Source organism: Gracilinanus agilis, chromosome 1 (assembly GCF_016433145.1).
Source record: "Gracilinanus agilis isolate LMUSP501 chromosome 1, AgileGrace, whole genome shotgun sequence".
NCBI classification, from domain to species: domain Eukaryota; kingdom Metazoa; phylum Chordata; class Mammalia; order Didelphimorphia; family Didelphidae; genus Gracilinanus; species Gracilinanus agilis.
Window position 1 is genome coordinate 153,647,145 of NC_058130.1, and position 17,680 is coordinate 153,664,824.

The window sequence follows — 17,680 nt, forward strand, 5'->3', positions numbered from 1 at the left end:
ATATAAGCCTCCCACTTTCTGTGTTTTGGTAGAAGTCCCAGGACTTTTCTCCAGATTAATCTGATTACCTCAATTTCTGTATTTTTCAGGTCAAGAGCAGCAATTCCCAAAGCTTTGAGCATTTTTAACACAGAGGATAGGTAACCCATAAAAACAACAATATTTTAAATATTTTTGTTGAATGTAACTTCCCTGAAGGCAAGGAACAGGGTTTTTTGTTTTGTGTTTTTATCCCCAACCCTAGCACATTTTCTTGCAGAGGAGTGAGCAGAATAAAATGTTGGTTGAATTAAATCAAACCCTGAGCCAAAGAGTGTAATTTGGGAATAATATGTAGGATTGAAAGTTTGAATTGGTCACAATTGTTAAGGAATAAATAGGGATGCATAAAGAATGGCTGGTCTTCACACAAGACATTCTATTTCCAGACTCAGAGCACTTTCACTGATTGCCATCCATGCTTGGAACATTCTCTATCCTCATTTCAGCCTCCTGGCTTCCTTCAAGTGTCAGCTAAAGACCACCTTCTGCAAGAAGCCTTTGCTGATGCTTCCTTTTTTTTGCTGCCTTCTCTTGGTTGATTATCTTCAATTTACTGAATATATAACTTGTTTATATATAATGTAATGTTGTCTCCCTGATTTGACTGTGAACTTCTTGGTGACAAGGACGGTTTTTTCCCTATTCATTATATTCTCAGGACTTAGCACAATAACTGGCACATAAGAGATTAATAAATGCTTACCGACTGCCTGATGTAGACTGAATTTACATAAATGTTCTTATGGGGCTAAAGAATGTTGACTTGGAATAATACAGAACCACTAAAGTATTCAGCAAAACCAAAACTTTAATCAGGAAAGAGACAGGTCCAGCAAACATACCCTGACAGTTTACAAGCAGGCTTGAGAAAGAGGCTGTAGCTAGAGGTTGGGGAAAAAGGATGGTTCCTGCACAGGTATTGATCTTCTTGGGAAAGGATCTCTGATTCAATGGGGGAAACCTCTAAGAGAAAAATAGTGATTGAGGACTTGAGCATTTCTATTACTCCTGTTGTGGGGGGTTTGAAATGAACCCCCTGGGTTCGAGAAGGGTAATCTTTGCAAGAATGCAAGATTCTGATACTTAGCTAAAAAATAAAAAAAAGAGAAATTTATTAATTTAGAAGATAATGTTGAATTTTCCAAGAGGACAGCATAGGTGGAAAGCTGCCTCCTAGAGGACATCAAGTCTGAGGTCTTTATATTCTTTACAACAGTGAAGACATGACTCTAGAGGTAAGGGGAAGGAGGAAAGTTTGCCTGAAGACATAGAGGGTGACCCTCATAGTTTAGGGGACAGATAGATGTCTTAGATGCAACCCAAAGGTATTAAGGCATAACTTGAAGGTGTATCTCTCTGTCCATCTCAAATCTAAAGGACAACCCAAGGAGAATATTCCTCTCAGGGTCTTATCAGGAGTTATCAGATGTTTTGGGTTAGTAGTCACAAGGATGTAAGGGAGCAAAAGGATTTTTTCTGCTTAAAGTTTGCTTGAAACACTTCTATAATTTTGGGGTACAATGGCCCATGCCACTCCTATTCAGAACACTTAATGGGCACTAGGAAATTCCTTATTCAGTCTAAGACAAAGTAACTTTGGGACTTCCCTTAAAGGCAAGTTCTCAAAGGAAATGGGCAAACTTGGGACTTCCAGAATTCACATTGACAAGAGAAAACACACTGATGTCTAGTATTGCAGCTTTTATTTCTGAATTATAGAGAAGCCATACATACAATATTATTACATATTTCTGTATTGGTTAGTCTATACAATTTAGGCAGCATTGTTACATATTGTTAGATAGCTATTTTTTACCAAACCAAAATCTAATAGTTTAGATATGCTTTGTACTGAGCAAACTGATACATAGTAGAAAAACCCATTTGTATATAAAAGATTAATTTGTGCAATTCTAAGTGCTTCTATGTGAATCAGCTACTGAGAGGCATTGATATAACTGCAAACATATTACTATAGTTGGATATTTAAAATATCTTAAAGATGAGACCTATGAGTAGACTTTCTAATAAGCCTTAAGGTAGGTCTTGTTGTCAATTTGTTGTGTTTTTTTTTTTTAACATTATATGGCTTCAACAAGAGCTTCAGGATTTTCCCCCACACCCAGATGCCGCCTTCAAATAAGGTTTCTCACTGTCTGAGTGCCTAGTCCATAAAAAGTTTCACTTGTTCATTTAAGGGGGGCGTTTTTATGAGGAACAGCATCATTTGGAAAGCAGTAATGTTGTCTTCCCAAATGCTCCACTTCTTTAACCACTAACTCACAGGTAAAGTGCTAGGCAGTTTCCAGAAGTCAATCAGAGAGCAAAAATGATCAGAATGTGAAGGTGAGTAGAGATATCTATATATTTAGGAATTATTTTCAGCTCCTCGGATTCTTTTGGATTGAATTTACACAGTACTTTTCCTCTGGAGAACAGAATCATTTAATTGCCTATCTTTTGTAATGGAACATATAAGCAAAGAGCTGAATAACAGAATGGGCATGTTACCTAAAGGAGAAGCCCAAGGAAAATCACTGGCTTGTAAAAATAAATAAAGCCTATGAATGTGGAATGCCAGGGCTATTTCATATAAATTAGCAAGATAAATAAAATATAATGTCCAGTGGTGCGATTTCAGCCTTCTTTAGTTGGATATGACCCCTGTACACTACCAATCCATGTTTCTTCCAGCTTATTTTCCTAGAACTGTACTTGTTTTCCAGATGTGAAATACAACAGCATGGGATGGCCAGTGCACAGGAATTTTTGGAAGTCTGAGTAGGGTATGGGGTCTAAAGTATTTGGAAGGAATGATTTAATCACAGGTATGTGTGTTAATTAACAAAGACCAGGACTGATAGGTCTTATCTAGGGAATGGGAAAAGATAGAAAAATCTAGAGATAATATGAAAGGAATAATTTGCTGATTATAGAGGAAAGAATTTAGGAATAAAAGTTGTGAAAAGTAGGTTGTTAAATTCAATTTGATATCCAAAGGTTGGGAGGAACTCCATGGTGAATTATCAGAGGACCTGGACAAAAAGTTGTCTAGGATGGGGCACACTATAGAGACACTGTAGTATCATTTTGGGGAGAATCATAGAGGGAATTATTCCCAAACTGATGAGATCATAGATCCATTTGAGTATTTGAGAATCTAAAGGTCTGTCACTGAAGAGGCAAAGATGAATAGCTCCATGGAATCAAAACTGTAATCCTCTCTAGTTCTTTAGTTACTGCAGTCCTGGAGTGGAATTTTATTTCCATTACTCTCTCATTCATTCTTACCCAATGAGAAGAGGCAATATTGGAGGTTAAGAACATATATCCAGAAAAAAGTGAGATTTGTATCAAATGTTGTTCATTAAAGGCTTTTTAAGGACAGCCTCCATTTTGGCCATGTAAATAAATACTTGCCAGACCAACATTTTTGTGGTCAATGGTTTGCCATCTTTTTTCAAAAGTCTATGCATTTTACACTCAAATGGTATGAAAGCAGTTTACATTACATTTATAAAAACAGAAAATAAATTTAGACATATTTACTCTTTTTATATTAGGTAAATACATTTAAACACAACATCAATGCATGTAATGTAGACCTACAAATTTGAAATGAAGTTGGTATGTGAAATATTGATAAAATGTTTAGGAATTATTATTTTTTTATAAATAAGAGCACATTGTAAGTCTATGGTCAAAGGAGAGAATCTTAAAGCAGATTTGTTTTTGTGAGTGGCAAGAAATGTAGTAACTAAAGGACACTAAGTGCTGGACTTTTCTATTCTGTGTTTGCTGTTAAGTTCTGTTAATATTTTCAGACGGAAGGACCATCACTAAGCTGAGTGTCCAGATGGAAGGACTAAGGCTATCACAGTACCTGCAAAACCATGGACATGTTGTATTTCAACTTCCTCAACCTTAGGATTCCTCTTTAGTCTCTGTGGGATAAACCATTTCTTTTTTTAAAGGCTATAACACTAAGGAAAAATAAAGCTGTCAAATGAGACAAATTCAAAATAAAATAGGTGTTGAGTTCAAACATGAGTTTCTTTCTGGGAGGTCTCTTTAAGGGATGCTCACTGATTGTTGAGCTGGGTGGTTAAAGGACCAGCATTCTACACCCTGCTTTGAGACCCATGGGTCAATGTGAGCAAGGAGAGCTATGTAGACAGGGCTAAATATAATAGAGGAAGATACGAAACCTCCTTTGTCTAAAATGCTTATGAAGGAAAAGAAATAATCTGTGGAATTAAAGTGCCTTATCTCTTAATACTCCTGTCTGGCTTATCTAATTGAGGGTAGTGGTGGAGGAGAGAGATATCACAGTCAGCAAAGCAGAAAAACAGGAGAGTTTAACTAAAGAGCACATGAGGTCCGCTATTGGCAAACACAGGATAATAACTTAATTGCACATACACACACAATTACATAAAAACCATGTTAAATTAAAGGAATCCACCACTGCTTCACCTCCACCCTCCTAGAAGTTTCCAATGGCACCAGATAGTGCAAAGTGAATGCATCATCAGTCATCTCTTCAAGGCAAATATGTTTCAGTAGGGCTCCCATTCAGGAATCATCATCTTCTGCAAACCCTCGCCAGCTACGGTTTTTCTTTCAGCTTCAAGTCAATACTTCCAAGATGGCAGGGGAGTGAGTGATTAAAAAAGAAAGTGGGAAAAGAAAAAGATGAGGTCACTGTTCATTGTTTAATTGTCTCTAAAATTTTTTCTTTTACTATTATTCCCTTAAAATAAATCATGCAGGACCTTGATGGGAAAATTAGATTGAATGAAATCCTTCTCCATTTCCTGATCTCCACTCCTTCCTTTATCATATAGGAACGTCTAATTTTTTTTTCTTGTAGACTCTCCCTGGAAGCATTTTAGGCCATGTTGAGGCTTAGATTTGGGGTTCATTCTAATACCAGGATATAAGTGAAATGTATTCCTTTCTTGGAAGACATTGATAAAAATAAAGAATCAAACAACCTATTTGAGACAGACCAAATAAGTGGTTAGTTAACTTCCAATAAAGTACTAATTTATTTGAAGTTAAACAAGGCAGAAATATTTTCTAGAAGACAAATGATTTGTCAATGTCGTTTTTCTGTGTTCCCATGAGTCTTTGTTGCTCAGATGACTATATCATGTTTTCGTGATGGAATTTGTTGACTCTAGGCAAGATTGCTTTTCAGAATCTATGTGAGTAATGCCCATGCATGTAACACCCCATCCTCTAACACTTCACTTGTTATAGATCCCTAAGGTTAATCTTTCTATTAGAGGAAAAACCTAATTTTATTTTATCTAACAGTCAGATCCTGCAAATGATTTTTAAAATTTTTTAATGATGGCAGAATAGTAACTCCAAATATCCTGGTTCTCCTCTGGGGTATTAGTATCTCACAGAACTATAACATTTGACTAATGCTAAATGTAAAGTGGGATTTAAAAAACTTTTACTACCCCAGTGATTTCCTCAAACTGGAGTCCTAATTTTTTTCTCCCTTTCTCAGCCAAATCCAGAGGAAAAAGAGAGCTGAGTTCATTAACTTTCTCTTCTCTCAAGTCTTTGTTATCTGGATTCTAATGTCATTCAACTAAAATTGCTCTTTCTAAAATTAACAATGACCTTTAACTGCCAAATCTGATAGCCTTTTCTTGATTCTCATACTTTACCTCTACAGCATGTGACATTGTTAGTCATCCCTTCCAGATGGATATTCTCTCTCTTCTGGGTTTTTATGACTCAACTGTCTCTTGGGTCTCCTCTTACTTGTCTGACTGCTCCTTCTCAGCCTCCTTTTGTTTGTCCATCATCCATATCACACCTAACTGTGGATGTACCCCAAGGCACTATCCTTAATCCAGTTCTCTTCTTGCTGTCTCTTAATCACCTCATCAGCACACACATCTGTCTTTGAACTCTGTTACTATGATGATTTTGAGAGGGGTTTGGGGCTTAAAGTAGTGAAAGATATTCATCATCTTGTTAATTCTTCCTTCAATCAAGGCAGGATGGAGTTCACTTGGGCTGTTTTTACCTTTCTAATACCAAATGGTTGAGTATAAATCAGTCTTTCATTAAAACCTAGACATGAATTTTTAAAAAATTAAATTATCATTGTTAAATTGACTCCTAAATCTAGATATCTTGCCTTTGTATCTTTCCAGAGTGCTGATCATTTTTTTTAAAAAACCTTGCCTTCTGCCTTGGGACCAATACTATGTACTATGTATTGGTCCCAAGGCAGATGAGTGGTAAGCACTAGGCAATGGGGATTAATTGATTTGCCTAGGATCACACGGATAGGAAGTGTCCGAGGCCATATTTGAACCCAGGTCCTCCCATCTTTGGGCCTGGCTCTCAATCCACTGAGCTACCCAACTGCCCCCAGAGAGCAATGGATGAAGTAACTCCTCACTTTCACTCTCTATATATCTAACCTGAAACGTCTTTTCATTTCTACTTCCACCACAGCCTTCACTTCTGGTCCCTTCTCTCCATTCACACAAGTTGTCACTCTAGTTCAGGCTTTCATAAGATGTTTCCTTCACTGTTTTTAAAAACTTTAATTGATTGCCAAGCTCCAAGTCTTTTTCCACTCCAATTTATCTTCTACATAACTACCAAAATGATTTTCTTAAAGCAGAGTTCTGAGTTTATTATTCACCTACTCCACAAACTCCAGTGGCTTCCTTTGACTCCAAGAATCAAATACAAACTCCTGTTTGGCTTTAAAGCCCTTCACAACCTGGCTCCATCTGCCTTTCCATCCTTATCACTATATACACTATCATCCAGCTCAATAGGACTTTTTACTTTTTCTCATACACAATATTCCATATTCCACATTCCAGTCTACAGTTTTCCATATCCAGCCTTTATGCTTTGATTACTTGGATTGTATTTCTTCTTCCCTTCACCTCAGACTCCCTAGTTAACCTGCAGTTTCAAAACATTGAGGCTTTCCTGATACTCCTAACTTGTAGCATCTTCCACCATCTTCCTCCCCAAAAAATCTTGTATTCTTGTCAACTTTATATGTACCTATCTATGCATATATTGTTTACTCTGACTAAATTGTAAGCTCCAATGTTTTGTCTTTGTTTTATCTTTAGCACACGCTTAATAAATACCTATGGATTGATTAATTTATCTATTATGATTCGTATATTTTATTTAGGCTATTTCAAGAATGGGCTTGCTTTCTAAGCTATAGTATTTCATGTTACTGCATCCATGTTATAATCCACAATAACCCCTGAATCCTTTTCTGTCAAAAGAAGCATATTCTTTTTACCTGTGTTTGTTCCTCACATGCCTTGTCCTTAATGAACTTTATTCAGTTTGACTTAGATATTGGAAATTTTTGCTCTCACCTAAGTTGTTGTATATATTTTTTCTTATCTGAAGACATGAAGGAAATGCTCTCTCTCGTACCATTTAGAACACGGATGAAAATCTGAACCAATATTGGGCTCCGGGTTCACCCAAATATGATTCTTCAGACTGACAAGTACCCATTTATAATTGCATCTAGGTTCAAACAGGGTGCTGAAGTTATTGAGGACATTTCCCCATCAAGGGACACTTGGGTTTCTGCTGGAAGTCTCTTATCCTCTCCACAGTCATTTACTGTTTATATTCCCCATAGTTATTCCTAGACCTATATCAGTACATAATTCCTGCTTATAGCCTCAGGTTTAATGCTTCTATCTGTTATGAACAAAGAGTTGTATGATCAAGACCTTATTCAACCAATATAATGGAGCAAGAAAGTCTGAGTTTTCGATTTATAGATAGCTAACTATAACCTTTGTTCTAACAAGCTGAATAGTAAAATCTGAGAAACATAGCTGTTGGTGAAGTTAGTGATTCAGAATGCTGACCACACATGTTTAAATTATGTAAATGTTGTCTTTCAAACAGAAACATATTCACTGAGATGTATTTTTAAGTTTCAGGAAATAAATAAGTAAATGTTATTTATACATGAAAATGAGAAAACAAAGTTCTAGGGTTAGTTTCCAAAAACATGGCACAGTATATTTATGAAAAATTTTATTTTGATCACAACTGATAGGAGCAGTTTCCCATCATTAAGTTTAATAGTGCAGCATTGGGATAGTTCTATTATTTTTCATGATTTTGGTGACTTTTTAAAAATTCTGGCTGCAGAAAGCCTGATAGGATGGTTCAGTGATATATTAAAATATATTTTTCTTTTCTTTGGAAACAAGAAGGCAGTCCATTTCTTTTCAGTGGTCCTTATTAATTCATTCCAAAAAATCCTCTTTAAATCTTAAATCAATCCTATTTCATTTACAAAAGGCATAAATTGCTTCCATAGAAAATAAATTTCTAAAAAAATTTGTTCCTCTCACTTTCCACATACCTACCTACTTCCCCAAAATATGGGATAGTTATATTCAAAAACCAGATAAAATAACCTGGACCTTCCAAGATGGATGAAGAAAGAAGACAGGAAATAGGAGGAAAAAAATTCTCTCTAGTCCCCAAACCTAAAAACATTGTTGAAGTAGGTATTGGGGATGCAGAAAGAGTAAAGGAAAGAATTAAAGAAATAAAGGGAGGGAGGGTGGGTAAGGAGGGAGATGTAGAAAGAAGTGGAAAAATGGGTTCTCTAAAGTAAATTACATCCCTCAGAAAGGAGGAAGTGGAATCAGACACCAACAGAAAAATAATTCTTCCATGCCCCACCCCAAGCACTAGAATGAATTCAGACTAAAATGAAAAGAAAAGGAGTTTCCCTTGCCCTTACCCCAAATCAAAACACTGATACATGAAAACATAGGACAAAACAGATCAGACAGAGGTCTGGGTAAACTCGAAGGCAGTTGCAGCTGGGAGGGTACTTGGAGATTCTAAAATTTGCTACCCATGCCATTTTAGGCAGTTGTGGAACATGGAACTTGGTTAGGGAGAAATTACATACTTGTGCAGAAGGGGTGATCTTTTTTTCCAATTTTCCACATCAAAATTCCCTCAGGTTAGGTTTTCCTTTCACATCAAAGGTTTGGGACAAGTGTGGTCCACAGTAAGTAGCTGCTTGATTCCAAAGGTTTCAATTTAAAGTATTTTAGACTTTATTCTCTCGCCATCTAACTTTCTTCTGCCCCCACCCTCACCCCTAACCATGGTGTATTTTTGAGATTTGCTCCATACTTCTGATGTGTCTGACCAGATGTGTATATATGTTTATGTATACACATACATATGTATATATACTCATATACCTACATAATAGATATAAACAATATCTATATCTATAGCTTTTATTCAGCATTCCTGTGTCCATTATTGATAGGATCATAGATTTAGAGCTGAAAGGGATCTTGGAAGTCATTAAGTCTAACTCCCTCCATGTACTGAAGAGGAAACTGAGTCCCAAAGCGTCTAATGATTTGCTCAGGGTCACACAACTAGTGTTGTGTGTGGGATCAAACCCAAGTCTTCCCGATTTTAAGTTCAGCACTCTGCCATGTTTGCATGCTTCTGCTATCCCAGATGATTTTCATTAAAGACCTAAAGGAACAGGAATGATTCCCAGGTGTTTTGTGAAGCAAAATAAATAGGACAGCCACATTTAAACTGTGATTGTTCCATCCCTTACAGGATTTCAAGGATTAACAAATGATAATAAATAACAACCACAGTTCAACTGAAGTCATTCGTGGAAAGGAAAAGTTATTTCTAAGAGACCTTGTTGATAAAACAACAGATTTCATGAAACAGCCTGTGCTACTAAGCAAATCACATAATCTCTATGTGCCTTAGCTTTCTTATATATGCAAAGGGGAATGAATTAGATGATTTCTAAGGTACTTTTCCACTCTCAAATTCTATGATTCTTTATTAGGATACTCTGGTTTATAAACTAGCTCCCTAATTAGTTTGGTTTACCAAGAAAATACCTTTCCCACCCCAAATCAAAAGCAAAAATGTCCTGTCACTTTCTGGAACCTCTTGCATGCATGCCTCATTAAGACATGGTGATCACCCTGAGTTCCTGAACTCTATGCCAGTGGCACACACCAATCATCTGGCACTGGACTATGCCAGCTTTTGGTGGACCAGTCTCCTTAACTACAGAGAGGTTCAGCACCAATACACCAGCCATGTGGTGATACATTCTTTGGGGGTGGCTGAATAATTCATGAAACAAAGAAAACCCCAATGGATCCCTTAGTCAGGTGTGGCTTCCTCTTCTTTTTACAGGATGGTAGAAATTGCAGTATCAGATGCTAAATATTAGAGCTCACTCCTGTGGTAGATTTAAGAGGAGGAAAATAATAATATTAATAATAATTGCCACTGCCACCAAGAATTGCTATTATTTGTAGAGCACATTAAACTTTATTAAACACTTTATTTCTGAGTTAAATTTTAAAAATTTAATGAACAAAAACCCGTTTTCACTTTCTCCCATCATTTTTCCTATTTAGAGAAGGGAAAAAACACTCAAAACAAATAGTCATAGCAGACTAAAATCTCAGTTTGGCCATGTCCAAAAAAACAAAAAAACAGCCTTAGTTTGCACCGAGTCCATCACCTCTCTGTAAAGAAGTGGGTAGCATGCTTCATAAGAAGTTGCTCTGGAGCAAACATTTTACATATATTGTCTCATTTGACCTTGCAGCAACTCCATAAAGTAGGTGCTATTATTTTCCCCATTTTAGAGATGAAGAAATAGAGATAGAAAGCAGTTAAATAACTTGCCCAAGGTCACACAGCTAATAATTGTTGGAGGCAGGTTTTGAACTCAGTTCTTCCTACTCAGAGTTCAGTTCTCTAGCCAATGGACTATCTGGTTGCCTCAAAAGCCACAAAAGATAGGCAGGCAAGGATGGATTGCATTCTGTAATGTTCTAGGTCATACTCCCTTAAAGGAGATGGAAGAGGAACTTCCGAAGTCATCTAGGATAGTGCTCTGATTTTATAGATGAGGAATATGAGGTTCAGGGAAGTTAGTGACTAATAAGGGCCACACAGATATTAAGCATCAGAGACAGGATTCTAAATCAGTATTCAAACCTATTGGGATAAATGGGAAAGAATATGGAATTTACATCACTGCATCTTGGTCAGATCTGACATTGCTACTTATTGTGTGTGACATTGGGTGGGTTTCCAGTTACTTTATCTCTGTTGGCCAAAGTTTCTACATTTTTTAAAAGGAAGGGTTTGGCCTAAATGGTTTCAAATATCCCATTTGGTATCACTGATTTGCACATTCGCCCTTCATCCCCCAAACTGTTCTTGATTCTGGCCCTGACATACAATTATTATTTTTTAAATCCTTACCTTATATCTTTAGAATCCATACTGTGTATTGGTTCCAAGGCAGAAGAGCACTAAAGGCTAGGCAATAGAGGTTATGTGACTTGTCCAGGATCACCCAGCTATGAAGTATCTAAGGCCATATTTGAACCCAGGACCTCCCATCTCTAGTCCTGGCTCTCAATCCACTAAGCCCCCCATTTACCCCCTGAGGTAGTGTTTATATTGTCAATGAGCCAATCTGACTTCATGGAAGCCTGACTTCTCTTTTAGCTACTGATAAAAGCTTAAGCATTAAGGCTAGCTGGACAACTGAGATGAGTTTACCCATTCCTCAAAGCCTTCTGTCCCTGTGCAGCCACAATATATTACAAACAAGGAAAGAGCTGCCATGAATATTGGATTTCTTACTCCTGTTCCATAGAAGACATTTCTGGATCATTTGAAAGGCAGCTAGCTCTGGGTACAAGGGAAAAGAGGCAACAGTAAACATTTTTTTTCCACTGTGACCATTGGCAGGCAGAACATATTGAGGAGTTTGTCAGGTGTTGAAATATTAAGTGATCATTTACACAGTACTAATTGGTACTTGGATTAGTAACTTGATAAAGACAATGGTTCTCTTGAAAACTCATCTTGTTTTTGAACAATAATCAAACTTGATTTGGGAAGTACAAAAAGACAAGTGGAGTGTGAATACTTTAAGCTGCAATGTGGCAAAAAAAAAAAAAGGCTCAGAAGATTTGGTTTGGAGTTAGTGATGATGGCATTTGTGTGAGACACTGGATGGGCTATTTGACTTCTCCAGGCTTCAGTTTCCTCATCTATAAAATGAGGACACTAGAGGAGATGATTGCCAAGGTCAAATCCCCCTAAACATTCTGTACCCCAAAAGAATTTTTACCTTTCTCTATCTACTTTGATTAAAATTCTGTAGCTGACTGACTGAAAATAATTATGACAGGAAGATTTTATTGTCATCCTCAAACAAGGAAATGATTTTCATTTTATGTAAGATTTCATTAAAGAGGCCTTATTATATTTAGCAAGAATATTTACAGTCAACCCTTAATCATGTGGAAATGGATTAAGCTACATCTCCTCTCTTTGAATTCCAAACATAGTTTAAGATCACTTCCTTCTACTGAGCCAACTGAAGTAGACTCAGTGAGTTAATTCTCCTTTCTATTCCCCTAAATATGTTGTTATTCAGGAAGGTTAATTTGGAGAAGTAGGTTAAGGATTGTGGTAGAACAATACAAATCAAATAATTTTTAAAGTGGTTTCCTCCTTAATATTTTTTAAAATTTTACTGCTAATGGAATAAAGATTACAAGAAGAAAGATCATGCACTTAGAACAGTGCCTAGCACATAGTAGGTGCTTAATAAATGTTTAGGGATTGACTTCAACCTATGACAAAGTTTAGCTTCACCTGTCAAGCTATGGTCTATTTTGGTACTTGTACCAAAGAAAATAATAATTACCCATATTGATATAGCAATTATTCAGTGCTCAACTTATATGTCAACATGTCATAGACCTGTCACTTATTTAGTGACATAAACCACTTAGAGGCCACAAAACATTCAGAACACTCTCTACAGAAAGCACACCACTTCTTTTTTATTTTATAAGTTTTCCTCTATATGTAATCAATATTTTAGAACTTACTTGTTTTTTGCCTCCAGAGATTTTTTTTCCTTCACATGGCTTCAGAATGTATTTGAATTAACCAATTAATTAATTGGAAACATATTTCCATGTACGCAGTGGCTGGACTTCAAGTAGATTTATAATTTAAGCAAAAGACAAGGTCAGGTTAGTCATGGAAAGCCAATCAGGTGTTTATGGTCTATGAACTCACAGTGGTAGCCAAGAAAGGGGTTTGACTTAGAAACCTTCTGGAACAAATATGGGAATGAAAGAGGAAGAAGGAGGAGTATAGTTTTCACATCGCCCCCCACAATTCTATGGAGGAGTTAAATTTTCTGACAAAAATATGTGCTTGTCATTAGGTAGACGAAGAGGAAGTAAGTAGCAGAATCAGAATTAGAGTCCCCACCATCCGGCCACATAACTCATAGTCCTATTACTCCAACCTGTATGCTTCCTCTTTGTATGTTTGCAATTGGGTAAATGCATTTCTAATGCTTCAGACATACCATTTCAATAAGTAATAGAAGTGAGGACCAAATTGGAAAGGTGCTTCAGGCTTAAAGTCCTGAATTACCCACCGAGTCATAGAGAAAGGGGTAAACTATCTCGTGATTGTGAGATAGGTCTGAAGGCAGAACAACAAGGACCTATCTCTACCTTATCTAGAGAAGAGAGGTCAGACCAATGAAAATATCACCTTCCAATGCAGGATAGAATGGAGAGAGGAATCATTTGAGCAGAAAAAAAAAAACTTTTAAAAATCCCCCAACAAAAGCTATCACCCTGCATAGAAAAGCAACAGATTGGATAGTAACTGGGGAATCACCCCTATTAGGAGAGAATGGACTAATTCAACAGTCTAATGTGACTCAGTAAATAGTATTTTTTAAATGGCCCTTTTGATCTATCACCCTGAATCTGAACAACAACAACAACAAAAAAAAACAAGGACAAATTTCCTTAAAGGTCTGTCTCCAATAGCTAATGCTAAATTTAGGTGCTAATAAATCTTAGAGAAAAAGAAATATTTTCAATTATTTTAGCATGGGAATGATGGGCTAGGAAGAAAAGTTTACTGGTTACTTGATGGTCTCTTGCTCCCCTTGGTTTCATAGTGCTGCAGAATTATTATACATTTCCATTAAAAGCTTCATTAAAAGGTAAATGGATTCTACCTGGGGTGGGACATAATTTGAAGTCACATCAGCCCAATTGATTGACAGTGGAGAGGAAAGACCTCACAGAAAACTAGAAGGCAAGTTCCATGGCAAGAAAGCTATTCCTTCTGTTTCCAGCCACAATGAAGATACTAGTAATGCCACAATGTGGCATTACTGTAGGGTCTGAGTGTTGTTGTACACAAAGAGAGTAAGTATGTGTGTGTTTGAGTATATATCTAACTGTAGCCAGGAGGAAGTGGTGGTAACCAATTATGGAGTATTTGTGCATAAAACACCAAATGAATTTTTCTAAATTGCTTCTTACTAATTAATAGTAATAGTTAATAGCTAGCATTTTATGTGGCTTAAAAGCACCTTTAAAAGTGCTTTACACTTTTGACATTTATATAGAACTTTAAGCTTTATAAAACACTTCATATACATTGGATCATTTATTCTTCACAACAACAACCAGGAGGTAGGTGCTATTATTTTTCCCATTTAACAAATGATGAATCTGAAGCAAATAGAGGTTAAATGACTTGCCCAGGGTCACACACCTAATAAGTGTCTGAGGCAAGATTTGAACTGAAGTCTTTCCAATGGGTCTAATACTTCATTCTCTGTGCCACAAGGCTTGAGAATTTATTCATTTCCAACAATCCATGAATTCAGAATATATTGAAATGTGTACAGTGACTGAGCTTATCGATTAAATTCATAATGAAAGTAAACATTTGGAGGTGAGTGGGTGATAATTTATTTCACAGAACATAGTTCTCAAATAGCAGCTGCGGTCTTTATCAACAGGACAATTACTAATGGTTTTTGTCTATTCCTTCAAGTAGCTCCCAAATGGGATCTATTTACTTTTCTGTACTTTTCAGTGACTCACTTAAGATTATTGCTTATCTTAGGAAAAAAAAATAAAACCCAAGTTGATTAAAAACATGAAGAGGATAGGTTTGATTTCATGGGTTTTGAGAATTTCCAGATGAGGAAACTCCCTCTTCACCAATGAAGTCAGACACTCCTTTTCTATAATTCATAAAGTTGCCTAGAGCACTGAGAAGTTATTTGATTTGCCCAGAGTTACACAGCCAGGTAGGACTTGAACGTAGGTCTTCTTGGGCATCAGGGCTAATTCTCTATCCACTCCACTGCTCTGCCTCCCTCATAAAAATATTAAAAATTTAGATTTTCCATTAATTCATTTTGGCTTTCCAATTCCTAACAATTAAAAAGGTTTTACTATATGACATGTGGATACTACAGTACCTTAGAGCAGAGGTGTTAGGCACGTTGCCGCATGTGGCCCAGCACTCCTGAGTGCAGCCGAACCAAATTAAAATGTAATTGGGAAATATTTAACAAAACAAATACACAATAGAACACAGATAACATTAAATTTTAAAGCAAAGTCAGTATTTGGCAGGCAGGGATCCTTATGTCAGGATTGGTGGCCCTCGTTTTTATTTGATTTTGATACGTACCACTGCCCAAGATCAAAAGTTCTGGAAGTCAGGAAACCAAGATGTATGTGCCTAATCATGGTCCTAAATGATATTCATGCTCAAGAAGTACTAACCAACCGTAATTACATTTGTTAAAGTAGCTGAGACTGAGAGCAAATAGTTTGCCTAGATTAAAGGAGTCTACATCTGCAGAGAAGCAGGAGTAGTTTGTTTTTCAAGGGCGACATTATTCTCTGGATACATTTATAAGCATCAAACATGCAGTTTCTTCCAATCCATTCCTGAAAAGTAAGCAAAGGCAACGCCAAGCAGCAAACTGAAGACTGAATCTTACTTAGCTGTTTCGGATGCTTCCCTCAGCTCTTCATCCAGTCTGCATGAGCAAAAATGATGGGTGTTTCAAAGAAACAAACAAACAAACAAACAAACAAACAAACAAAAAAAGAAGCAAGCAGAGCATAAGAGAAAAATCCAGCAAAGCAGAGCAAAACGTTAGTGTGGTCTACAGGTAGATAAATAGATTTTTTAGACATTCACCTGAGGGTTATGCACTGGAATAAACTCCTTCAATTAAATATGGTGTCATTTCTGCCCACTCAATTGCCAGGTATTTCTACTTTGCAAATTCCTTCATGTGAAGGCAGATTGTAAAATAGCAGGGGATTCGAAACATGCGTATTGGATAAAGCTGGGAAAAAAGCATTCATTTGCTCTGTCTGGCACTGGGAATGTGAGCTGGCAGCCTGGGCCAAGTCAAGGATGTGTCTTGTTTAGAGGTTTCAACTGCAAAGAAGGTGGACCTCAACAGCTTTGATAGGGACACGGGAAATCATAATACACCACGGGACACAGGGACAGGTTCTTTCAAGTGGCAGCTTGTTGAGGTCACCTACAAGTGAAAGACTGATTCATACACACATGTGGAGAGGGACCAGCATGAACGGCAGAAGAAAGCATTTTACCTCACACTTCTCTTATAAGATCTCTCTTCATCGTACCTTACAAGATAAAAACGAACGCAATGAAGACAGTGAGTACACAGATGAAAAAGATGACAGGTACAAATATCTCTTAAAGGAGTAGGTTACTTTACCATTGTCAAAATGTGGGGAAATGTCCAAATTTTCATATCAAATTAATTTGTGTGTGTGGGGGGGAGGGTTGCCTGGATATATAATTTCAAGGGGATGTTCAGATATGAAAACCTAATGCATTATCTTTGGACCTCCCACTGATGCAGATAGCTTAACAGTTACTTAAAATCCTAGAGATCCCTGGGGCACTAAATGACTTGACCATGGTTAGGAGGTCAGCAGGTATCAGAGTTAGGATTTGAATTCAGTTCTACCTGTCTCAGTCCTTCCAATCCCATCCAATAAACAATTATTAAGTGCCTACTATGTGCTAGGCACTATACGAAGTGCTGGGAATCTAATTAATTTTTAGAAATCCTTCCCCTATTTACCATATCATGTGCCTTTTTGTCAAATTAATTGGCTTCTAGAAAACTAGAAATAGTAAATTTAGGAATTATCAAAATGCTCTTAGATGAATTAGAAGCACTCCTTAAAATTAAGCAACTTTCTGCCTCATTTAAGTCTAAACTGCAACTCTATGAAGCTTAGAGTCTCTTCTAGTTTAAGTCTCTTCTAGTCTCTACTGGTTTAAGAAAATCACTTGTCGTGTTATTCTCAGTGCTAAGAAGGAGCTGTACTCCTAAATAATCTGAAAAGTGAACAATAAATTAAATAAGGTAAGTATTCTGTGGGAAAGGAAGGGAGGGCAATTTTGAAGGTGTTATAAGAAGTAATAGGAAAGACTACATGTAAACATGTAAGGAAATTCCAAAAGAGAGAAAGCACATACATTTTTTTCCTTTGGGGGAAAACTTTCTCAAATGGAATCCTTACTATGTATCATACATTTCCCCTGGGAAGCCTATGGTAATGAGTTTAACTCCTTTTCAGTAATGAATGCTCATAGATGACATCACGTAACAGTGGTTTCCAAAAAGGAACAAATGAAAAACTGT

The 17,680-nt window shown here is 36.8% G+C and overlaps 1 protein-coding gene across 1 annotated transcript in view; it reads right to left on the reverse strand.

The window, feature by feature from the left end:
* Nucleotides 1-11,762: 11,762 nt before the first annotated feature.
* Nucleotides 11,763-17,680, reverse strand: part of PRUNE2 (prune homolog 2 with BCH domain) — a 236,748-nt gene continuing 230,830 nt past the window's right edge. The window contains exons 17-19 of the mRNA XM_044677989.1: nucleotides 16,611-16,646; nucleotides 15,983-16,021; nucleotides 11,763-11,814 (exon numbers count right to left, since the gene is read on the reverse strand). Of these exons, the coding sequence (XP_044533924.1) occupies nucleotides 11,763-11,814; nucleotides 15,983-16,021; nucleotides 16,611-16,646 (127 nt within the window). The remainder of the gene's footprint in view (nucleotides 11,815-15,982; nucleotides 16,022-16,610; nucleotides 16,647-17,680) is intronic.